Below are 24,596 nucleotides of genomic sequence, written 5' to 3' on the forward strand. Positions count from 1 at the left end.
CTTCAATGATTTGTGATCTTCACTGGTGTCCATGGATTACATGAAATCTTTCCACCTTTATCATGGTAGGGAGAACACGTCAAAGTAAGGGTGGGGTCATCTAAGATAGCACAAGGGTTAAGGTATCAGAGTAAAAATGGTTATTCTAAATGAGTAACAGCTGTTTATTTCTCAATAGTTTTGGTTTCCTGGATCCAGCGGATACTTCCTGTTTGGACCATGAAGGGGGTTGGAGTCATGCAGTCCAGATCTCACGAACAATCAATGATGAAAACGCATTTTTAGGTGCAAATGACTAGTTCCCTGTAATTTCATTAGTGCAAGTCCTGTTGCTCATCACGGGGGCTCATAAGGGTCAAATTATGAATAAGTGGACAACAAAAGTGATAGAAAACTCTAGTAGAATGTCAAAACAGAGTCGCACTAATTGATCCCCAGAAAAAGCATCTCTAGGATGCAGTTTCCATGGCAACCAACAAGCCAATGTTAATTGACCAAGAGAGACGTAACTTCTCAGAATCATCTTTTTATTTGAACTGCACTGAATGCTAAATGTTCACCTTGTACAAGAAACAAATACAAATACTCACACTAAAAACAAAACCGTACTGCTGGCTGCCTCTTCTGCTATGGTCGGGACCCTAAGTAGGACTTCAGCTATTGCTCTCACAGAGTACAGGACACCCCAAAGAACCTGGCCTTCAATAGAAATCATAGAGGGAGGGGGGATTGGGAGTAGGAAGGATCACATAGGACTATGGTTATAGGAACATTTAACTAGGCATTACGAATCTAACAGGACTCTTCAAAAAACCTTAACACCAAAAAACGTCTGATGCGCTTTGTATAGAAAAATACCACAATGAAGATGGACAAAATATCCAGATTAGTCGTAGCTTTTTGTCATCGGACTAAAGAAAAATCTGCAAAAAGGTGTTTTCCTGAGTCATTAGGAACTAAAGTTAGCTTCAACCCTTCCCTGTGTTTAGTGTGCAGAATTCCTCCAAATCCACATGATTGCAGCTTCCAATCCTGCGACCTCTGGTGGGCAGGATGTGGAACTGCAGGCAGGGAAGGGCTCAAACTCACTTTAGGTTGCTAGAACTGATGAGCAATCTAAAATTATAAATGATAAATATATATATTTATATATGTGGATAATTCTTTTTTTAAACCCTTCACGCTGACAAGAAAAGAAAAATAATTGTCTCTTGAGGCAAAATGGGAGACCTAAACAACACACACTTGTTACATAAAGTAGGTTAAAGAGGTGGGGAGGATCTGGGTGGAGGGGCTGGTGGTAGTAAAGGTCCAGTAGCACACAATGTCAACGTTTTGTTGTTGTCCTTTCTCTGTTGTCCTTTTTTTTTCTTCTGTCGCCCCCTTGCTGCGTTGGAGCGGACCTACTGTCCTCGTTCTCTTAACGGGTAATCCCGGAGCGCTAAAAACCCGCGGACTCTGCGTCCGCACTCATAGGCGTGTCCCAAAATAGAAGAGATAAAAAAAAAAAAAAAAAGTTACGTTGGTACTGAACCCTAAGAGACGGAGTTAAAACTAAAAGGTTAAAAGTACAAATCCCCCAGAACATGTGTTCCTGTTTGCGGGCTGCTTCCACAGGCAGCCGCGGCTGAGCTGTTTCACTGTCTCTTGGTCCCTGGTGGTCGGTTGACTTGTTGGTTGCTGAGCATCATGGGGTCGGACGGCGCGTTTGAATCCCTGTTATTGCTCGGTGAGGTGCTCTCTGGTCTCGCCGTGTTTGGAGGGCTGGTTGGGCGACGGGGCCTGGGACGGGTGTGTGCCAGAGGGCAGGGTGTGGGCGATGGGCACCCCACCGGGAACCAGGCCCTCCAACGCCCCGGGGATGCCCCCTGGAGCCACTCCAACTACACCTGGCGGGTATCTGGGGGCGAGGAGGGTCAGAGGTCAGTGAGGGGAACACAAAGAGTCTCTGCTGGGATTTAGGGTCACTGCTGCCTTTTATTGTTTTTTCTAATTATTTAAGGATTTTTTTATTTTTCCTGTTTCCTATTTGTTGACAGTGGAAAAACTTTGTTTCCGTGATTCTAGTATGTTAAATTTAAACTGAAAAGCTTTTCCAATTTTTCCAAATTTAGTTTGTAGCACAAAAAATACTTATTTACATTTAAAAGCTTTAAAAAAATTTAATTTGTTCCATTTAAACCTTAAATGTAGAACAGAATGATGCTTAGCTTTCACAAAAAAGTCGCTTTTAACAGTTTTCACACCATTTGTGCTACTTTTTTAAATTCAAACTAAAAAAAAATAATACATAAAATGCGTCTTATAGCCACAGTAAAAGAATAAATGCATTCTAAAACCTCACATAGAAGAAGACCCGCTCAGAGGGAAGTAAACATTGAAAGAAAGTCATCAAAATGTTGTATTTGATCCTTGACATTTTTAACTTCCGGGTTGAGCTCTAGCTGGTAGGAAAAAAGCCACACAGAGGAAAATCCTTCGAACCAGAGGGGGGAAAAGTAACCGGGCACTCCAAACCCACATTCACGGCCATCCAGCTCCACTCTGAGGGAGGGGGGGGGACTACAGAGAGCACACACAGATCTGACCCCGGCTGGTGTATTTACCTGCTCCTTATCTAGGCATTAATTTTTTCTTGGGGGACGCCGGTTGTTACGGCCGGTAGAGTGTGGTTCACTTGGCTGCGTGAAAGAAGCAGACGGAGGTGGACATGCTCAGATCAAGAAGGGCCCACAGGGGTGTGGGGGGGAGGGGGAGGGGAGGGGTTACTTTTGTTCCGAACATGGAAACATAAAACTCATTTGAAATGGGAAGCAAATCAAGCTCTCCTGCCGTGTGATGAGAGATCTATACCTGTAGGCGGCGCCGTTGAGCTCGGGGTGAACGCCTGGCTGCTCCATCACCGCCCATGGAGCTGTGGTGACGAAGAACTCCTTGTTGACGCAGTTCCGTAGGCTGTCGGGGATGCGGCCTGTGGTGGCGCACACACACACACACACGTGGTGTTTAGTGCGCACATTCAACAAGACGTTTTTTTCTGAGTGCCGGGCCGTGGAACGCGGTGGCGTCTGGAGCCAAAGCAGACTCAGACACAGATTCAGGAAAAAGTGCGTACCGGTGATGGCTCTTCGGATCTCGGTGGCGGCCGCCTCCCTCATCTCCAGAGAGGCCTGCTCGCTGTACCAGGCGGTGTGCGGCGTGCAGATCAGGTTCGGAGCGTCCTTCAGCGGCCCCTGAGCAAACCTGGAGAGAATTGAAGCAACATTTTTATTAAGCCTTTTATTCAGATATAAGAAAGTTATACCTAAAACCTTCAAGTTGAATTTAGGATCACAAAAAAATCCATAAATGAACACATACTTGGTTGGATAATGAAACGTTACATTTAAATTTAAGGGAATTTCATAACTTTTGATGCTTAACAGCTAAAAAAAGGAGCTAAAGAAGTTGAATCTTTTTAAAAAGAGGCCTGATGTTGCGTTTGTGTATCATCGTTTTTTTCTCACCGTCCTCCCATCACTCTCCTCAGAGTAAAACACTGATCTGCAGTCTTCCTCTCTAGTCTTAAGTGCCTGAGCTGTGAATGTGTGCGGTGTGCGGCGTTGGGGCGGGACTTGATGCATTTTGGGTTATTGGAGTTGGGCGGTCAGAATCCAAACGTCTCTGAAGTTCCTTGCCGGCTTGTGACGCCCAAATGATCCATGAAAGGCGTTAATCCAAAATTATTTAAATAGATACATTGTAATAAATTTAGTTTTCTCTCTAAATCATATTTGTAAAATATTTTAAAAATGTTTACTTTTTCAATTATTTTTTTTAAACGATTTTACTTGTACGATACATTTTTTGCCTTTACTTCTTGTAAAGTAACAAAACCTTTTATTCAGAAAAGCTCATTTGGGTCAAATTATTTCAGTTTCTTTTACGTCTAAAACACAAAGATAAAAACACTTTTATGTCAGATTTGCTGCTTTAAGTAGAGTCTAAATAAGGAGGATCTACTTTTTCTTGCGTCTCTTTTCACACTCCACCGCTGCCTTTAAGGGTCTCCATCTCTGCGGAGCCTGATGGAGCCGTTTCCACCTTTTCTGCTTTACTCCGCCCCCTTCTGGCACGTTTCTAAGTCTCCGCCTCCTACGTGGAGTTTGAGCTTACGTGAAGGGCTCGGTTTCGTGGACGTCCAAAGCGGCTCCGCGTATCCGTCCCTCCTTCAGCGCCTGCGCCAGGGCCTTCTCGTCCACCAGACCCCCCCGCGCCGTGTTGACCAGGAACGCTCCCTGTCGCATCTGCCGAAAAAGACGGAGCGTCAGGCGCTACATCCCAGGACTCAGAGCGCATCACAAAAACGTTTGACACGCTGGGAAAAATGACATCAAATGAGGGATCAAATTAAAAGATGGAGATGGGAAGATTAAGTTGCGACTCTATATCGCCATGGAAACAAACAAAAAAAACATCAACAAGTGCAAAAGGCAGGCAGGGAAGCGAAAAGATCAAATAAATATGCTCAGAAGAAAGTAATCCCTTAATCTTGACAAAAGCGGAAATCCAGGGGCATGAAAAGCCTTTCTGCTGGCAGCTGATCTTTTATTAGGCCTCGGCTTTTGTGACAGAAAAAGAAAACACAAACATTCCCGCGTCAGAAGCTACTGCCAAATTTCACAGGAGTGCTAAAGAAAAGTGCTCTTTGGTGGCAGAACTTGAAGAGGAGGCAGAAAAGACACAGTTAACTAGGTTAGGCCGTCACCCTACACCCACTCCCGCATGCAGTTCCTCCACCTCCCAGCAGGTGTCACTGCAGGCAAAGAAGCTGCAGCCCATCGACAGGCAGCTCCCCTGCCGTGCAGCCCAGTCGATATATTTGCTTCAGCCGCGGGCTGGCGCTAATTGCATTTGACAGAGCAAAGGAATGAATGTGTGTCCGGCTTCAGATGAAGAGACAGCGGGAGCGGCGCACCTGTTTGATGGTGAAGTCGTTGATGAGGTGGTGGTTGTGCTCGTTGAGGTTGCAGTGCAGGGAAACGCAGTCGCTCTGGTAGAGCAGGTCCTGCAGGGTGTAGACCCGCTGGACGCCCAGCGAGCGCTCCAGGCCGTCCTGCAGGTAGGGGTCGTAGAAGATGACGTTGAAGCCGAACACCTTGGCGCGCACCGCCACCGCCTGACCCGAACGACCTGCAGGGAAAACAAGAACAAAGACATTGACTGCTGCAAGTTTTTCTACAAAAACACGAAGGCTTCATTCTCCTGAAGTGCACTTCATGAAAGGAGGTGAATCAGGACGATGAGAAGACGCCTCCTCCTCCGTCTCTCACAGCCTTGTTTGTTGTGTGGGATGTGAGTCTCCTCTCTGCTGGCTGGAGGAGCAGTGATGCTTGTAAAAAGGATCGATGAGGTCCTTTCAGACTCTTCATCAGTGGTCTCCAACCTTCTTCAGGCCACGGACCGCTTTAATGTCAGACGATGTGTTCACGAGCCGGCCTGAAGTGGGCGTTGGAGTTTTTTTACATTTAGCTTCAAATTTCTTTTAACTTTTGAGGGTTCAATTATTTTCATTCTCTGTAAAATATCTGCAGCTGTTTAAACTTTATTTCATGTAGGAATCATCAAAATGTGATTTAGATTTTCCCTTAACTGTCAACGTGGAAGCTAAGAAAAGTCCCCAACTTCAGCATCGTCTGACTTTCACGGTGCAACAAATAATTTGAAAAAAATATTTCTGACATATATGAATATATGAATATTCTGCAGTAATATTATGGTCCGTGGGAACAATTGCAATAAATTCATATTTGGAGTAAAGCCGCCTGCTTTTTGTCTGTTAAATGCAGCTCTCTTTTATTTTGAAGTCTTCTTCTGTTTCCTTACTGGAGAAACTGGATTTGGTGGGGAGAATACAATAGTTTTTTCAAAATAAAACTTCCTTTAGAATGATAAAGATTATAAAGAAAACAAAACAATTTGTTTTTTCTCTGCGACCCGGTGCAAACGGTCCCATGGACCGGTACTGGTACTGATAGACCACTGCTCTAAAGGCTCCATTGTATTGATACTCTAGAGTCCTGCTCCTCCTTTTATACTTAGTTGGAAAAACTCCACAGAGACATTTAGACATACATGTTTGAAAATACTGGTAAAGCATTTGGGTTTAAATTCCTCACTTTTTTTTGTACTTTTGTGTTTTCATGGGGCTGGCATCAGGATGATGCACATTAGGTTGTCCTGCAGCTGCAGCAAGCAAGTATTTAGGGAAGTATAGAGGAAAAAACTGACTTGTCTCAGGGTTAAGACTGGTTGAAAGTGCTTTGATTGACGGAAAACTGCAGCTCTGAGCTGGAGGTACTTAACCCTTGTGCTGTCCTAGGTGCTTTAACATTGGGAGTTGGGTCATCTAGACCCACTAGACAGTACGCTGAACCTTTTTTCTTCAATGATTTGTGATCTTCACTGGTGTCCATGGATAACATGAAATCTTTCCACCTTTATCCACCTTTGTCATGGTAGGGAGAACAAGTCAATGTAAGGGTGGGCTCATCTAAGATAGCAAGGGTTAAAAGAAGGGCTGCAAAAGTGTGCATGCACTAAAAACCACCAAAAGACTCTCAGCATTCTGGGAAATAACCCAGGAGGAGCTACAGACTGACAGGTCAGATGTTTGATCACTAACTTCTCTGATGATTCCAGCTCAGTTTGACCTGAACAAGAATCAGACATTTGTTTGGTTTGGTGAAAAATGAAGAATAACTGACTTTCACCTGCAAAAACAACTGATTCGTATTTGAAAAGTCTTTTTTTTTTTTTATAGCGGCTGATGGAGCAGCTGAGTCCACAAACAAACAGCTGGAGGCCTCTGGTGTGCTCAGCCTCCCACTGACTCACCATAGACTTTGTTTGGAGTTTGTTTGAGGCCGAAGGAGCAGAAAAAGAGGCAGAGGAAGGGTTAAAATGGCCCTGACCTGCTGTTTGGGCACAGCAAGTCAGCGCAGCTGTCTATGAGTGGAGGAGAAGATTTGGCGAGTATGTGGCAACCCCGCAGTGCTGAGACGGGGCAAATGACGTAAAAACACGCCAAAAAAACAGCCAGGAAACAGGTGTGGCGCGGGGCAGCACACACACACAGGTCATCTGCTGAGGGGAAGCCAGAAAAAGCGTCTATCGTGTAGATCTAATGGGCGCGTTGAGGGAACGCTGTGATGACCAGAGGAAGGCCAAACGCAACCTTGAGGTAATGTCAGGCGAGTCGGTGCGGGAACGGGGGAGGAAACACGATGACACGCAGAGGACGCCAATACAGACGGTCGTATCGTTTAACCACAAACAGGTGAATCCCTACCGAAACCGATGAGGCCCAGGGTTTCCCCTCGGATTCTGGCAGCGCCGGACGCCACCTCGCGGATCTGCTCCACGCTCTGGACCCGCGTGCCCTCCCGGAGAGCCTGGTAGAGCCAGGTGTTCCGTCGGTAAAGGTTGAGGATGTGGCACAGCGTGGAGTCGGCGGTCTCCTCCACCGCTGCAGAGGGAATGTTGCACACAGCGATGCCTGAAAGAAGAACACACAAACAATTCTAGAGAAATCCGACTTATTGCCAAATTTCACCTCTGAATAGATTATTTGATTAAAAAAACTAAAAGAGTTAAAAATGATTCCTCCTTTGATTTGATGTTTTACTAGAAGTGGTTTAGGAAACCCCCAAACTAAATGAATTTAATGAGTTTTGTGTGTTTATTTATTATTTATTCTTAAATAAACATTTCACGTTTTTTTCATTGTCAGTTAACTAAAGCTATGTGGCAGGAAGACATTTTTTTTTATTTTTTTTCCAGTAATTTTAGGTTAAAAACAAACAACTGCAGTGTGAAAACACCAGAAATCTCTATAATAATAGTTTTTTTTCCACAAACGCCTCTTTCAGGTCCTTAGAACTGGATTCACATCGTCCTCGATAATGCGCGTTCCAGAACGTGCGGTCTTGAAAACGGTGTCGATTCAATGTTACGTGGAACTCAGTTAGACCCAAATCTACTCTTTTTTCCCAATAAACACTTAATTTTCCCCTAAATGCTGGAGTTGATGCTTATTTTAGTTGACATTTGTCTTTATCTTGATTAAATCTTTTATTATCACCTGCACCAAATTCAACATTTAAGGTACTTTTCATATGTGCTCTGGGCTCAGATAAAGAGATAAAAATGGACCAAAACAATAAAAATAAAAGTCTCTTTATCCAAAAAAATATATATAAAAAGAAAATCAAAATAACCTTTTAGTTTTAGATTAGAGAACCAAATATCTTTCTTTTTCCTCCATTAAGTTTAGCCAGAGACGACATTTGGAATTAGCGCTGTGCTCATCAAAAACTCCCGCCCTTGTGCTTTTGCTTTTCCGACAGACGGCACAACTATTTGAAGCGTTTCTACAAGCTAATGTCTATTCCTACTCAGTGTCTCCCCACTACAGGGCCGTTGTTTTTGGACATTGAAAAAGAGAAAAGAAAAAGGGGGAAATGTGCCCGATCAATGGTCCCCTTTTCTTCCCCTGGAGAGGAGCCGCCATATCAGCGCCGCCTTCGCCAGCCGCGATAGCTCCTTGACTCCTGCTGCAAAGGCAGACCGCCTTCCCTCATGCAGTGGGCGGCAGTTAGACGCGTTATCTGGTATTGGCAGGGAAATGGCATCTTTGTCTGCTGTTTGAGCCACTCGGCCCGCTGATAGGAAGCTGGGTGATGCTTCAGACGGAAAACTGAACTTTTTTCTGTCTCTCTTCAACATCTTTTCAACATCCTTTCTGGAAATCCATTCCAGGTAAATAGAAACCATCTCCCTGAAGCAGAGCTCCTTCATTGAAACAGCCGCATCACTGGCACGTTTTTACATTTCCAGGAGTGTTCTTTAGATGACGGGCTCCATTTTCCAAAAACGACAATGAAATGATGCAATTACCCGCGTCCCCAACAATCTAACTTAAGTCCCTCCCAGAGGTAGCCGATGCCACTTATCCTTATATCAGAGACAAACCAGAAAAACAAACAAAACCCTTCAAAGGAAAATCAACGTAAAGGGCGTTAACCTGGTTTGACACCAGAATTCAGCGTTTTTCAGCGTGCGTTTTAGTGGTTTAGCTAGTGACTCTGTGTTGCGAGTTTGTACCCAGCTCTCCTGCCGCCTTAATGTCGATGTTGTCGTAACCGCTGCCGATGCGAATGATGATGCGAAGAGCTTTGAACTTCTCCAGGTCCTCTCTGGTCAAGGTGATGGTGTGATACATCATGGCCCCCACCGCCTCGTTCAGCACCTGCAGGCACACAAGCAACCAGGGAAATGTGATCAAGTAAAAAAGTGGGGATTGGGCTGAAGCATAGTCAGTTTTTTAGGGTCAATGTAATTGACTAGAGATAACATTAGCGTGTTTTGCGTTCTCTAACATTCTACCACTATCTGTCAATCAGAAGGCCACGCCCCCAATTTATCTAAAGATTATTTGTTATATTTTTTATTTTGTTTCATGTGGACACTTTGTTATTGTGTCACACAGCAACTGCGTACATTTTGTGCATATTGCATGGAATAAAACTGGTCATTCGTGAATACACGGGAAAAAGTGACAAAAGTTGCATCACATATGAACCACGGGAGAAGTATGAATAAACAACGCAAAGAACACGTAAATTAACGTAGAGCATGAACCGTGCCTGATTATTGCGCTGTTTATGTGCAATTCAATGGTGATTTGTGCATCAATAATATGTGCGCCGTAAATGCAAAATATATATACATCGGTGGTTCATGCGTGAAAAGCCCATGAGACATCCATGGAACGGTTGTGGAAAGCCACAAATTTGCAATATTGAAAAACCGCAATTGCGTAAAATGTACGTAATAATTGTGTATAAACTAGGTAAAATACATGTAATCTGCATGATTGTCAACTCAAAACTGAATTCACGGATTCACACCTGTTGCCGGAAACCCTCGACGGAAATCTGCACACGTCAACGAATGACGAACACAAGAAGCTTAAATTACGTATGCATGTGTCACGAAGGACCAAAAATTTCACACGTGGAAAAGGCACAAACTGTAACCGTGCCTTGAGTTGAAGAAAACCTATTTCTAAACAAGTCCCCTGTGGTTATTTGAGGAATTGCGCTTGATTCCAGTTAGCCTTCTTTTTTAAATGCGCTTCAATCCGGAAATTAGGCTGTTATTACTGCCGACCTGTCAAATGACAGGGTCGGCAAAAATATCATGGGAACACGTTCCACATGCCCAAACAATCCAAAGTTGTAAAATCAGGTGTCATGACATGACCCCCAAAATGAAGCCGTGAAACCTTTAGAAAGGAGAAAATTGTGGATTCCTGTAGTTGTGAACTTTGCTGATCTTCCCAAAAAGTGCTAAAAATGATCCAGAGGAGGATTTAAATGTTGGAATTGCTAGATGTGCAGCTGGTTTGGGGAAATCATGACCATCATAGCTGCAGCTCGAGTCAAAGTGACCACTGACAGCAAAGGAAAGAGGAAGCAGGAGGAGGGTGCTCTGGTGTCAGAGATGTTGTGGTTGAGGAAGAGCTTCAGTGTGTGTGTGTGTGTGTGTGGGGGGGGGGGGTTGACAGAGATATGGTGGAATGACTTGTGTGAGACAAGAGAGCATCTGTCAAGGCCAGTGATGTTAAGACGGGAGAGGGTAATGCAAAAACACACACTGAGGAACCGAAGGGGAGGAAGGAAGACACGCAGACAATCTGTTCTGGCAGGAGATGCTTGATCATCATGTTACACCGAAGCCCGGAGGCTGTTTATGGACAAATCAGGACAACTGAGGAGACGGAGAGGTCAAAGCAGCCAATGAGCACAGTACGATCCTCCAGACACGTTGTAGGTCAAAGGTCTGAGATGTGTTTGATAATAGTTTGCAGCGTTTCTAGCTGAACAATCAGAATATCAATGAAGCAGGCAAAACAAGGAGACTATGATCCTTTCTGCTTCTCCCTTTCATACACGACTGCGGAGGGTTTGGCTCAATTTATCATCTCAAATTTATAGTCCAATTTGATTTGATTCAAATAAGTATTGATTTATTTTTAAATTATTATGCCAAAAGTAAAACATTTTGTCATTGAGATTTGTTGAGGCTAAACAAAGGTGAAACTGAAACTTTCTATCTAAAAAACAAACAAAATAAAACAATTTTTTTTTGTTTTATATCATTTTTGTCATGTTTTTGTCTTATTTTGTTATTCTACACTTGTCCATAATAAAAAAGGATACTTACTTACTTACTTACTAAAAAGTAAAGTTTTGTAGTTTCCTATTCTCACCTAATAATTTGCTAGTTTAAATTCTGCTGCCTCTCTTTTCCTGTGACGGACCAGTGAGCTGTGGATACAGATAAGGGGACTTGAACTGTAATTTACTGTGATGAACATCTAAAGCGCCCCCCCCCCCCCCCCCCCCGCACCTAAATAACAACTCTGCCTTCACCTTCAGCCAAAGTGAATTAGCCTTCCTGTGATTAGTAGATTAGCTCTGAATTTCCATACTGCTTTTATTAGCGCCGTGTCCCGAACAAGCCTTCCAGATACTAGTTCAAGGTCAAAAAGCGCACACACACACACACACACACACATTTCCTCAACTCTCTGAGACTCTTGTGTTGGTTTAAAGAAGGAGACTTTTGGCCAGGACTCACCATAAATGAAGTTTAATGGAAACTGACCATAAATAAAAGCCCCTCTTCCCTGTAAGCAAAGCTTTAATGCTTTTAGCATCCATCATTCTTTGTGTTGACTGAAATTTTGTCAGAAAAGGAAGAAAAAGAGAACCCCATCCCATGTGTCTGAGTTCGACTGTGGTTTACTGGAGAGGCATTTTAGGGTTATGAAATCATTCCTCCAGTGATCAGAGCAGGCTCAGTGTGGTGGAGAGCTGGAAGTTTTTCCACAAGGAAAAAAAACTTTTCTTTTTGGCCAAACTGTTGATTTTTTAAACTTCTACTTCCCTCCTTTTAACTTCCTTGTTCTGCCTAAAAGTGTTCATCTCGTCCAAAATCATGGCGAGGGAAAAATGCGCCTCCGATGTTTTAGTTTGCAGTCTGGAAGGTGAAGCTTGGGTGTGAGGAAAGCCATAGTGATGCACAAAACTTAATGACAAAACATGTTTTAAATTACTTTTACTTCATTGAAAAATTCACTATGAATGGAAAAAAAACTTAGCTTTAGCCATTCTTTTTCTTGTGCACCTATAAAGAAAATTAGATGATAAATATGTATTAATATGTATTTTGATTAAAGATTATTTAAAAGGTGCCACAATTAATCCTCTTCTTTATTTCTTTAGCATTTAGCTCCTCTAATTTACTTCTCATATTCAGCAAATAAGCCATGCAATGAATTTGAGAGAAATAAGGAATATATGTTTTTATGTTGCTAATAAAAACAGAAGTTTGACTTTTTAAAATTCAGTCAAACACAAGTAAAGTGAAAAATACAATTATGTTCCCCTGAATTTAGCGTATCACTGAAATGTATAGCACTTTAAAAGACTAAATCAAGGATAAATGTTTTCTAATATTTTGCTTTTCTATTCGATAATGTTTACTGTCTAAAATACAGACAATTTAATAGAAGAAATTAATTCTTAAACTTCAATAAATTTTTTAAGCGGATCTGCATTTCTGGGTTGTTTTAAGTTTAAAGACCCGCTCCAATGAGATTTTATATAAAAAAACAAGGCTTGAACTACTGCAAGTCTGCAGAAACTATGTCCTAGAAAATGACAGGGTTTTTGGTTATAGGCTAAAACTAATCATAATTAAATGACTGCAGAGTATGCTTTTAAAATTATTAAAAAAAACAATTTGAGTGGGACTTAAAACAAAATAGATGTAAAAGATTTCCTTTTTTTAAATTAACAAATGATTTTCTATTATAACTTTGAGCTGTCTCGATTGAGACAATACTTTATAAACAGGCCAACACAATAAATTGCAAATTTGTCGTTAAATATCAAGCTGTGCAGTACAAATATCCAAAAAGTCTGTGAAAATTGCAGTAAATAGTAATCTTAAATGTGCTAAAACAATCTTATGGCAGCTGAAAGTATTTAACGAATCAAAAAAAATCCCTTCATGCATTTGACCAATCAGATGGACTCCTTTACATCATTGACCAATCGGATGAAGCCCTTTTATGTTAGCTGCTCTTCTCCTATGTAGACAAGGGTCATTTGGAGAGTAATTACAGGTATGTTGACTCTTATTTTAATTAAACTGTTGTACTTAAACTGTTCTAATCAGTTCATGTATTGCAAGTTATAACATCCTCGCAATATTGACCACTAATATCACGAGTTTTCCTCATATCGTGCAGCCCTACGTTAAACTCTAAACTGCGTTTGTTTTATAATTTCTCTATCATAAACAAAAGTATGTAGTCAGAAGCCTGTCATAACTAGAGGCCGCTTTCATATTCCATCGTTGGCCAGCTCTTTCCTTAACTTTCCGCCTCCAGTTAAATTTATGTAGAAGTGTGCGGCAGCTGGTGTTGAAGTTACCAACACTACATCTATGCATGCATCCTGCACAAAGAAGAGATTGAACATTTTCAATCTATCCGGCGCCTCTGGGTATCCAGACTGCAAGTTATTACGGTGAACTGCTGAATATGCCGGCAAGGTGAACATTACAATCGTGTCTGTCCTGATAAGGCAGTGTTAAAACAAACAAAAAGCTGCCCGCTCCCCCCGTCTTTTTGCCGCCCGAGGTCTTTGATTGAATTGATCTCTATGCAAATTCTCCTTTTTAATATGTTCTATTTTCATAAAGGCAGTAAAAGCAAAAGTGCAGAGGCTTTCTGTCTTCTGATGGAGATAGCACCTGGGTGATACCCATCTCTGCAGACATATATTGTTTTGGAGCCGAAGAGTGGCATAAAAAGCAATAAAGAGCCTCAGCCAGCCAATGTAATTACACCGCATCCCCGCCGTACAAGACTCTCTATTAGAACAACGGCACTGATATAGGCATCACGCTCCGTACAACAGAGTGACATTAAATCATAATGAAGCCACTATATTTGAACAGGCAAGTGTGCATGAGGCCAATATAACCTGCTTCACACATCGGCGCTGCGATGGGATGTCCCATCAATCTACTCCGGGCTGCTCTAAGTGTTTTTTTTTTTTTTACCTTCTCGTGGATCTCCTGTGTGGACTGGGCATCACAGAAAGCGACGGTCGCCAAGTCTTTCAGGATGGGCATCTCCACGGTGCAGTCGCGCCCGTCCAGCAGCGCCACCAGCGGGCGCGGGTGCATGGGCCCGTTCATGATTTGGGGCCGGATACCTATAACGACCAGGAGGAAACACATTTAACATCAACGAACCTAACTTTCAAAACTGTCCACCAATATTTACTAAATTCTTATTTGAAAGTAGTTAAAGACCCACTCCAATACTCCCTTCATCTATTTTAAGTGTTCCCAGTTGTTTTTTAATTATGCTGTTTTAAGCCCAAATCAAAAAACTGTATCATTTTTAGAACATAGTTTCTGCAGAGCGGCAGTACTTTATCTGAGCAGAGCGGCGCAATCCCGCCCCCTCTTCCCCTTCCTTGTTGCTGAGAGCTTGGAGCAGGGATCTTGTGGCCCGCCCAGTGTACTTTCTACATCCCAGGAGTCCATTATAGTGACTGCCTCCTTACATGGACGCGCGTTTCTCATTTCAAAGTGGCGATCGTACTCAAACCAGCAGCTGCTAAAAGAAAGAAAACACGACGATTTCCCCCAGCAGAAACGAGTTTCCTGCACTGCCCGCCCATGAAACAGCAATGGATCTATGAAATTGAGATTTAGGAAAAACTCTGCAAAGCCTGAAACAAGGCCTCTGCCGGTTCACATCCACACGGCGGCGGCGGCGGCGGCGGCGGCATGCTTGACAAAGTGCGTGTCATTTCTGATTCTGTTTCCACTCGACTGTTTTCCTCTTTGCCACTATTTCCTCACTCTGAGCGAAGAGAGCTGGACTCCCCAGTGCCTCGACCTTCTCACACATCTCGCCAAAGACGATGTGTTGCACTGAGAAGAAAGACAATTACCACAGCCGCTACATTCAATGTTAACAAGAGAGCGGCATGAATATTCATGCTGCATTGAGCGGCGTGCGGCTCAGGAGTCGATCCTGGACCTGAGGAGTTCTCCATACATTTAGGAGGGAAAGGATCAGTCTTAGCTGACAGTTCAGACAAGGCTTTCAACTTTACAGTAAGATCTGCCACAGCACCCTCAAATCTTTGATTTCAGCTTTCTCTTGGTTTGATGCCAGGATCTCTATCTGCGTCTTTACGTGTGACCTCACTTTGATTACCATGACGTCAGGAGGGATTGTTGTGATCCAGACGCAGCTTAAAGGAGGGATGTGACACAGTTTGGCTTCATGCTCATTTAGATTTCCTCAGAAAGGAGGTTAATTAAAGACAGTTAAGGGGATGATTGTGACGTTTAGCATGGAAAACGGTCTGTTCTTGCACAACATCTAAAAAAAAAATAAAAAAAAAATGGAGTAAACAGACTTTGTGGATGAGGATCAAGTGTATTATGTGAAAATTAAGGAGGATAAAAGGACAACAAAGATGACAGAAGGCGAGCAGTCCAGCAGTGTGGCCTCCCATGGCCGACTATAGCGGAGGTGTTGACCTCCTGTGAACTTCAGCCCGTTGTCATGGTGATCATTTACCAGGCTTTGACTGCCACTTCTGAGCCTTTTTATTTTTGGTACAACAGGCATCTGCGCTGCGGTCTGGAACGAAACGAGTTGCATAAGAGCTAAAGTTTTACTCTTCTCCTGACTCTCCTCTTCCTCATTTTTCAACACTCCCCACACCCCTGTTCATCAGGTGACAGGATGCGGGACAGCTAACATCCCCAGCACTCTCAAATATACTAATAGAAAAGAGCTCTGAAGGGTTCATTTCAGGTCAAGAACATGACCCTTGTTACATCAGAGGAAGTCAAGAATTCCTGTTTATTTTAATCACATTTCATCTGAAGATACCTGCCTATTATCTGGATAGATTTAATTCAGATTAATGTAGTTTATTTGATTAATTTTACAAATAAATATTTATAAAAAAGTCAGGTTTACATTCTATTTTTGAGTAGGTATAAAACAAAGAAGTTATGTTTTAAGAAATGTGAGGTTACATCAATAAAACTATTCAAAAGTAAGCAGAAACGCATTTGACCCATTTAAGACCCATTTATTATTTATTTGCAAAGACAGAAATTATATTTTGAACCCAACCCTAAAAGTCCCACTTCGATCATTTATTTTCAAATCGTTCCCATTTATTGGGAGGCTAAATCTATTGTTAACTATATATTTATTGGATTATGATAACAAATTAGCCTTGAAACTGTATTTTGTGGAGCTATTTCCCATAATGCAACTTTATTTTATTTTTCCAAAGTCCCACTATTCCTGAGTGATCAACACAATTTACGGCAAGTTTTCCTCTCTGTTAAAGCACGATTGGAGATGTAATAGTTATAGTTACATAATGTCATTGTTAGAAACCAAACGGATTCATGAGATTAGTAGAAGCGCAGCAGATTAGGTCCAGGATTTAAAGAAATGTTCCTCTGAAGGCAGTGCGAAAACACATTCTGTGTCATTTACAGGGGAGAAAAGCCAGAAATACGATAATCTAAGCTGCACATCCTTGTATGTAACAGTTCCAGATTGCAGTGGGTGCGTAGGTGAGAGAAGCACTGGGGAGAAAAAGCTGTTGGCAGGCTGCATCAGACCTTCAGGCACAAGTTAGATTGACTGAACTCCGTGAGTCAACCGCTTTCTTTGACCTTTCAAGTCTCATGCAGTCTAAATCTCCAGCTTGCAGACCCTTCCTCTGATATTTCAGAGTTTTGCTGCTTTGTACTTTCATGGATTTCTCTCCCCGTGCCTCTGACAGCTCCTCCTTTTTGCAGATGTCCAGCTCCGCCTGCCAATTGGCTCACAGATCTCCTCGCTTTCAGCACACATTTCCTCCCAGCTACCCTCGGTGTCTGTCACTCCTTCACCTCAGCTGTCATTCCTCTGCCTCCAGTCCCTCCTTCTCCTCCTCGGAGTCTAAATTCCAGCCGAGCGTTTGTCCGTGTGTGACAGCCTGACTGATTTGGATTCAGAGACGGTGATGTGTTTAAGTGCCGGAAGCAGACAGGTGACAGGAAACACCCCCCCTCCCTCATGAAGAAAAAAAAACAGATTTAGTGTCTGCTTCACAGAAGCGACGCACGCGGGTCTGATAAGTGATGCATTCATGACACCCTTATCAGCACCTTCCGTCTCAGTGGTGATATACTTGACAGCGTGCCTATGGTCTTCGATTCAAAATAGTCGGTAATTATGCAGAAACGGAAATGTCATGCATTCAAATGGAATCTCAAATGTGGCCTTATTACAGTGAAACAAAGAGAATAAACTGTGATTAACAGTCACATGTGATGATGCCCTGAGCTGCTTAAACCCCCCCCCCAAAGAAGTATCGGCTCATTTAAACCTGTTCACTTCTGTCAAACCGCTATAAAAATACAAGCAGCTCATTCAAAAAATACAAATGTAAAGTTCGCATAGAGGTATGCTTTCTTTCGTAACAAAATCCATGTTAATTTTTATGATAAAAAAAAAAAGAAACTTGTAAGGAGATAAGGGGGGAAATATAAGTTTGACAGTCACAAGTCAATCAAGCCCCTCCCCACTGCGAGCATGTTTTAATGGAATGATAAAAACTAACATTATGATTATGAATCAAGAAACAGTTCTTGCAAGAACAAAAAAGTCCCATTTACACATTTTTTACTTGTAGTTTTTGTTTAACTGTTATCGGAAATTGTACTAATTTAGAGGACGTAAGGTATAACTGAAGCCCTTTGTGCATTTATGCCAAATTTCATTTTTTACAATATTTTCTGACATTTAGGGAAAATGTAGGAAACTTTTTTTTTTAGGGAAAATGACTGACGAATGTTGTTTGTTACAAATTTAAATGTCCTCTAAGAGTTTTTTTTAAAGATTTATAGCCCTTTATTAACATTATCTTCATTTTTTCTAAACAAGTTCGTTGCATCAACTATTTTACAACTTTCTGTAATTAATCATTTAACTAGCACATTTTTATTTGACAAATTTTGTGTGCTTTCTGACAGTCCAGTTGTTTAGCATAAAGCCATTAAGCATAAAGAAGTGGCCCTCCTAAAGGTACTTAAAACTAAAACAGCGATCTTCATGGCCAAACACGCTGCTAAAGAAACCAGAGAGTGAAAACTATTAATTTTTTAATCAAACTTACATTAACTAAAAGGTTTTTTTTCTTGTAAATTGCTCGTTTTTCTCTTCAAAGTAGATTTTTGTTGATTTGTTCGGCTTTTTTTTTTAAATGTTAAAAATTAGAAACAAAATGTTTCCGTTTGATGAATTCGACCTTTGTTAGTCTTTATACCGTCTCTAACATGACCGCTGATCAATAGATCATCAACGTGAAACCTGAGAGGAGATTTCCTGCACATGAATGCAGCTCGTGGGTTTAAACCGCAGCGGAAGTCACAGATTCAAACCTTGTTGGATTCTGTGTTTGGGGGGGGACATCCCATCCGAACCATTTATCCTCATGGCATCCATTACCTGATGCCATCTTTTAAACCAGGGTTCATTCTCGCCTTCAAATTTGTTGAACCCTCCACAGGCGTTGGCCTCTGCCGTGGCCGGCGCTCTACTCGTCAGGAAGCGACATGCAGGGATAAAAAGCTGCAGTTTGCAGCACTTTAGTCCTAAAGGTACGTGCTGTTTCTGGCCACCTCTGCACAAAACACTCACCAAACACAGAACGCTTGCAGAGAATGAGGGGTCATATCAGAACTGCAGGGGGGTTGGGGGCTCTTCATTTCACTCCTGCCTTAATTAATCCCTCCCCTTTCCTCTCGCCGCTCGGTCATCTCGCCGCCTCTGCTCGCTGCTTAACTGTTGCCAGGCTGCTAATGCAACACGCGAGCGCGCTCTTGTTTTGTCTGCCGGCTTGATTGCACACCGTTTTAGACGCACAGGATGTTGCTGTGGGTTTTTACCTGACGAAAGGAACACGCAACACACACTCAACGCAAACCCCCAGTGTGTTTGAAACTCTGACTGATCTCCAGCTGCACCTGAACCATTTCTGGTGCAAAATTGACCCCCACCCAATCAAACAAATAAACGCTCCACCTAAGTAGTGATCTAAACCAACATTCGACAAATAATGATATAAGATACACATTTTCCTCCTGCATTATTAATGAGGTTCTTGAATAATTTAGTTCTTACATCTGAGAAATGTTCCTTTGAGAGGAACCCATTATTTACCTCCATCTGCTCAATTCAACATGTGTGACTTTAAAGAGCCAACCCCAATGAAAATGATGATTTTAAAATGTTCTTGTAGCCTTTTTTGATGATGTCTTCAGAAAAATACATAAAGGAAATTAAGAAATGGAGATTAAGACTGCATTTCTGAGGATTTCTTTGGTCAAACTGTTGTGAATCAGGAGCTGTTGGAAAAAGAGATTTGTAAACGTAGAAAATACACTGGAGAGAAAGAGGGGGCGGGGTTGCTCCCTGCCAACAGTTCCACCCACAACTAAGAGGCAAATTTCTATTGAATTCCTGTATTCTTTTGAGTTTACGTCCCACCGGAGTAAAGTCATACTTTTAGAATAAATGTATTTAACAAAATACGAGACTAAAAACTGACTTTTAACACCTACAGTGCCCTCTAGTGGTTGTTGCTATTTATGTTTTTTTTTTTATCTCGATAATTCGCACCCAAGTCCGACCCCCAGCCAAACTATGCATAAAAAAACAAAAACGCAACTGCCGCTCTGCAGAAACTATGTCCTAGAAAATGAATGACAAATGAAAATGAAAATTTGGGTAGAAAACGGCATAATCATAATTAAAAGATCCCTGGGAATGTTTTTAAAATAGATCAGGCAATGATTAGAGTGGGAATTTAAACTTAAATAACTATACTTTTATTTTTTTTAAAACAGACAAAAATCTAGATACCATTTACATCATATTTGATGAGAAATGTCAACTTGAAAATGTGAAAATGACGCTTAAAAATGAATCCTCTGTTAAATGATTTAGAAAATATAAGTAGAAATTTTGGATCCCTGACCAAAATGAGGTCATGAGGGAAATTATCTCAGACCTCCAGTGAAAAAAAACAAAACGTTCATTCTGTGGGCAGGAGGAATCTGTTAATGCACGTCTCCTGAACATTTTGTGTCTAATCACTCCAGTGGATGTGCTGGAGAAAGCTGAGCTCAGCGCAGAATGGAGGCTGTGGTTCCACAGCCAGCTTCAGAGTCTGGCAGAAGGATCCAGTAGAGCTGTGAGGGATGAGGCTAGAGTTTCCACTGTGAGGTGGAGGGAAGCTTCCCACCGCTGGCCTGAGCTGCTGCTGGTGTTAAGTTGCCTCTGATGAAGTGAAGAGGGACCAGAGTGGTGGTGGGGGGAGGGGGTGGATGTGGTCATAAAGTAAAGAAACAAAGCAAAAGGACAAGAGGAAAAAAAAAAGAGCAATAGGAATCCAGTAATGGGAGGCGAGACGAACCACTCTGCCACACTGTCAGCCTCTGCTGCCGACCGTTACCTAGCAACCTCAAGCTGCTGTTTGGAGATGGCTCTGTCTTGACAAGGTCTGCTGAGGCTGACCGCCAACAATTCTGGCCCTGTAGTGGCGTAAACATAAACCCCGTCCTCCATTAAAACAGGCAGCTGTCAGACAACCAAAGGCTCTATGCAGGAAAAGAATCTATCAGTGTTTCCAGTTGACACCCTCACATCGACTTCTAGGTTTTCTTAACATTCCTGCACTGCTCACACCGGCCTCTGAAACAAGTGACCACTTCCGATAAAACAGTCTATGTAAATGCGTGTTTTGGTAAAACTCTCGCGTTCAAGCATCGCTATGCAAGTTTTACGTTCGTTTTCGGGCTCTATGTACAAAATGCGCCATTGAACGCGCGTTGAAAGTTAAACCAGTTGAACTTTGATCAATCAGGGACTCGGTATGGGTGGCGGCCTTTTTAAAACATGGAAGAATCCACTACTTAAAATTGATCATGGAGGAGAAATTGATAATTGAGGATTATGTCCAGAAGAAGATTCATGGGATCTCGCACCAAGCCTCTTCCAGCTGTAGGCTCATGCGTTAGTATCGGGTAGCGACAATCCAATGCATGCTAAAAGTGCCCTCAAAAATGCCTGTTTTGCCTGTTCTTGAATGTGCATTACTTTTCCGGTGTGCATGTAGCATTAGTTGTAAATGCACATGCATGGATGTATGTGCTCGGCAGTGAACCAGCAGCTGGAGCATAACACCCAGATGTGCCTTCATGCCAAACAATACGATTAGTTTTCCTCCCTCCTCTCTCACAAACATGTACAACTTTCCTGGTTCTTAACAGACACCCTTCATCCCGCTGTGACAGTGTGCTGCCACAGCGGTGAGGATGTGGGCGGCTATAAGCGGTCTTTGTTGGTTCGCCTCCTTCCTGACCTGCCACCCCCCTCCTGTTTTTTTAACTTCCCAAAAAGTAGCACACAAAGGCCACTTGTCCTGGCGCTGCGAGGGCCCCACCCCTGTCAGCAGCCTGGCACGGCGGCCGTCCCTCGCCGCAGGGCACAAAAGTGGGGGCTTCTACACAAACTCCACAGACTTTCACTGATCCGCGACATCAGCGCTAACATCCGTTCGTTCAGCAGAAGAAAAACCAAACATGCTGCTTGCCTGGAAAATGTTGCCTCCACATTCTTTAAGGAGTCAGGGGCATCACAGCAGAAGTTCACGCTCAGGTGAGAAGAGGGTCAAACCCACTTGATCCAAGGAGGGTATCCCTTCCACGCCCCCCCCCCCCGGCCCCCCTCCCCTCCGTCCTTGTATCTTCTTCGTCCCCACCCTCTCTCCCCTTCCCAGGACTCCTCTTGGTCTCTCAGTGAAGGGAAGGGGCACCAGCGAAACCCCCCGGCTGCATCATCTTTTCACTCCAAGCCTTTCGGGATCTGGGGGAGGGGGGGCAGAGTACATCCGAAGGCGGCCTGGCCGTACGAGCGCAGCAGCCGGTGATCGGACGCTGCTTTTGTCCTCTTTTTTTAGAAATCTCCCAGGAAGGAAAAAGGCTGTGGTCAGGGGGAATGCGACGGCTGAAAAACTCTCCTCCTCCGCTCCGTCAGCTGCGTCGCATCTATTCACTGCGCGTCCTTATCCCTCTTTTTCCTGCTCTTTTCTCACTGCCTTTGTGTTGGCTGCTAAAAAACCAGCAGCAGCAGTGAAGGATCTCACAGGAAGAAAAAAAAAAAAAAAAAAGGAAAGGAATTTTTGACTAAATCAGAAGTGCCAGCTTGAACACGCGGAGCTGCGCTCTCTGGGCTTGCGCAATTTACTCCCCGGCTGCAATTACTTCATAGGACCCGCACACATAACACACTCAAACACAATCCCTCCTCCTTTTCACCCCCCCTCCCCCCTTTTTATGTTTTATTTCAGATCTGCACTCCTCCGCCTGCCCCTTTTTCCCCCCTTTCTCCTACAATTATTAGCTTTCCATCCCTCCCATTTCCCACTTTCACTGACATCTACGCTGCATCCCCACACCAACTCCCCCAACCCTAACATGATTTTTTCCCCGATAACTGGGAAGATGTTAAACCAGTAACACCCCCCCCCCCCCCCCCCAAAAAAAAAGAAAAAAAGAAAAAAACACAATAAACCACAAGAACAATGCAGCATTCAAGCTGCTCCAGCAATAACATTACAGCTGTGGAGTTGGCTGTTTTTCGCACCATCAGGGAAGTCATCAGAACAGAGTGTGTTGACTTCACAGTTTTGTCCCTGATATTATAAGATGGAAGCTGGGGCTGGAAAAAAAAATCCACTCGGAATAACAAAGAGTGTCCCTGCGAGTCCGGGGAACAGACAGCATGACAAGTGCGACCGACGTACGGAGAGCCTGGCGCAGTCACACGCCACAAGCGATTATCTGTGACAGTCAAGTGGAAAAAGAGGTGGAGGGAGGAAGCGCCCGTCCCATCCCGACGATGATGCGCGTTTGGCTGGACGCGTGTCGTTTGGAAGCGTGTGTTGAAGCAGAGACACGGCTCGTCATTTGTAACCTGCAGAAGTGACACATCTGAGGGAGTGTGACCATCACAGGAAGCAGCAACTTCCTGCCAGCCACGCTCCTGCATGCACAGTCTTTTGATGGATGGTGGAGATGCACTGCCCCGTCTGGTCTATCTGCCTCTAATAACATCTGAAATAATGCAGGCAATGGGTGTGTAGCTGACAGCAACATGTCATGCTTTAGTCACAATTACCCTTACGGGTGGATATGGGCTTTCTCCAGGCAAAAATTGGGCAAATATCAAAGTCCTAGATCGCTCAGTGAACCCGTAACGGTGATACTGCAGGGGGCAGGACGTAGCGAACATTTATACAACACATAAGGGTAGGTAGGGGTAAAATAGGTGAGACTCACAAGGATTTTTCATTTTTTGAACCCCCTCAAACCCAGCGGACTGCACAAGGAGTCCGTTAGTGCTGCTCAAGTGATAAGTGTGAGCTCCGTGCGTGCAGCTTGACTGTTAAAAATTAGGAAATTTGACAATCAGAGCTTAGTTTGTGTGGCTATCCTATGGGCACTTGTGCAGCATTGCACATGGTCTGCAAGAAGCCAGTGCCCGCATCTTCGTCTATAGTGCGGCGTAAGGACACCGACAGGGATATCACCCGTCCGTAACTTACATTATCCTTACAAACACTTCACAACACACTTACATAACACCATCGTCTACATTCCATTTTCATGACATCCCTTTAGATGGCCGTACGAGCCTGAAAGGAGCTGCGAGACACACCTGTGTTCCTTCTAAGATGCAACCCCTTCTGTCTTTTGCTGAGTCAGTTCAAATCCCAGCAATTCTTCAATGAATGGGAGATGAAGCTGTGTTTGCTCATGAGTGATGACTCTGTTCCAAACTTTCATAGACAGGATTTGATCCGAAAAGCAAAGTATCAGAGGGGATTGGCTTTGGTAGAATTGGAATCTCTGCATTTTGCAGATGGCTTTGTCCGTTATTTGCTTTTATATGACCTCCAGTTTGCTGGGATGAGAGTCAACAGCTCGTGTCTCTTTGATACCGTGGTTTTCAGATTGAAAAGGATGGAACGTCTAGTCACTCCCACATGTGCTCTGTTCACAAGTGATTGAAGGATGGATGGGTAAAGCGTCTGTAGTAATGTAGACTTTGCACCAGAGTGCTGCGATGGAGGGAAAGTTTATAGAAAAGGCAGCACACTCATTGCAGCTGCTAATTTACATTTCAACCCTCACCAACAGCCACAAGTGGGTTATAAATAAACAGAAGGGTGTTTATTTATGTGCAGGGTGGCTGAGGTCCCCTTTGAATTTAGGGTTCATCTGGGAGCCACCACATCTTTACAATAGGCAAGGTGAGGCAGACATTTAAACAAAATACAACCTAGACTTCTGATGAGGTATAACCAGAATGT

The 24,596-nt window shown here is 43.2% G+C and overlaps 1 protein-coding gene across 9 annotated transcripts in view; it reads right to left on the bottom strand.

Annotated features, from left to right (window-relative positions):
• Positions 1 to 506: 506 nt before the first annotated feature.
• ctbp2 (C-terminal binding protein 2) overlaps positions 507 to 24,596 on the bottom strand; it is a 104,233-nt gene continuing 80,143 nt past the window's right edge. For 5 of the 9 annotated variants that reach the window (XM_023949174.1, XM_023949168.1, XM_023949169.1 and 2 more), the window contains 8 exons: positions 14,182 to 14,336; positions 9,145 to 9,289; positions 7,331 to 7,537; positions 4,958 to 5,172; positions 4,156 to 4,286; positions 3,116 to 3,243; positions 2,854 to 2,971; positions 1,720 to 1,900 (listed from right to left, as the gene is read on the bottom strand). In XM_023949174.1, the coding sequence (XP_023804942.1) occupies positions 1,720 to 1,900; positions 2,854 to 2,971; positions 3,116 to 3,243; positions 4,156 to 4,286; positions 4,958 to 5,172; positions 7,331 to 7,537; positions 9,145 to 9,289; positions 14,182 to 14,319 (1,263 nt within the window). In that variant the 5' untranslated portion in view covers positions 14,320 to 14,336. Of the gene's footprint in view, positions 1,901 to 2,606; positions 2,682 to 2,853; positions 2,972 to 3,115; positions 3,244 to 4,155; positions 4,287 to 4,957; positions 5,173 to 7,330; positions 7,538 to 9,144; positions 9,290 to 14,181; positions 14,337 to 21,815; positions 22,527 to 24,596 lie in introns of those variants that run through there. The other 4 variants (XM_023949175.1, XM_023949167.1, XM_023949172.1 and 1 more) reach the window with 3 other exon arrangements.

Source organism: Oryzias latipes, chromosome 19 (assembly GCF_002234675.1).
Source record: "Oryzias latipes chromosome 19, ASM223467v1".
NCBI lineage: Eukaryota > Metazoa > Chordata > Actinopteri > Beloniformes > Adrianichthyidae > Oryzias > Oryzias latipes.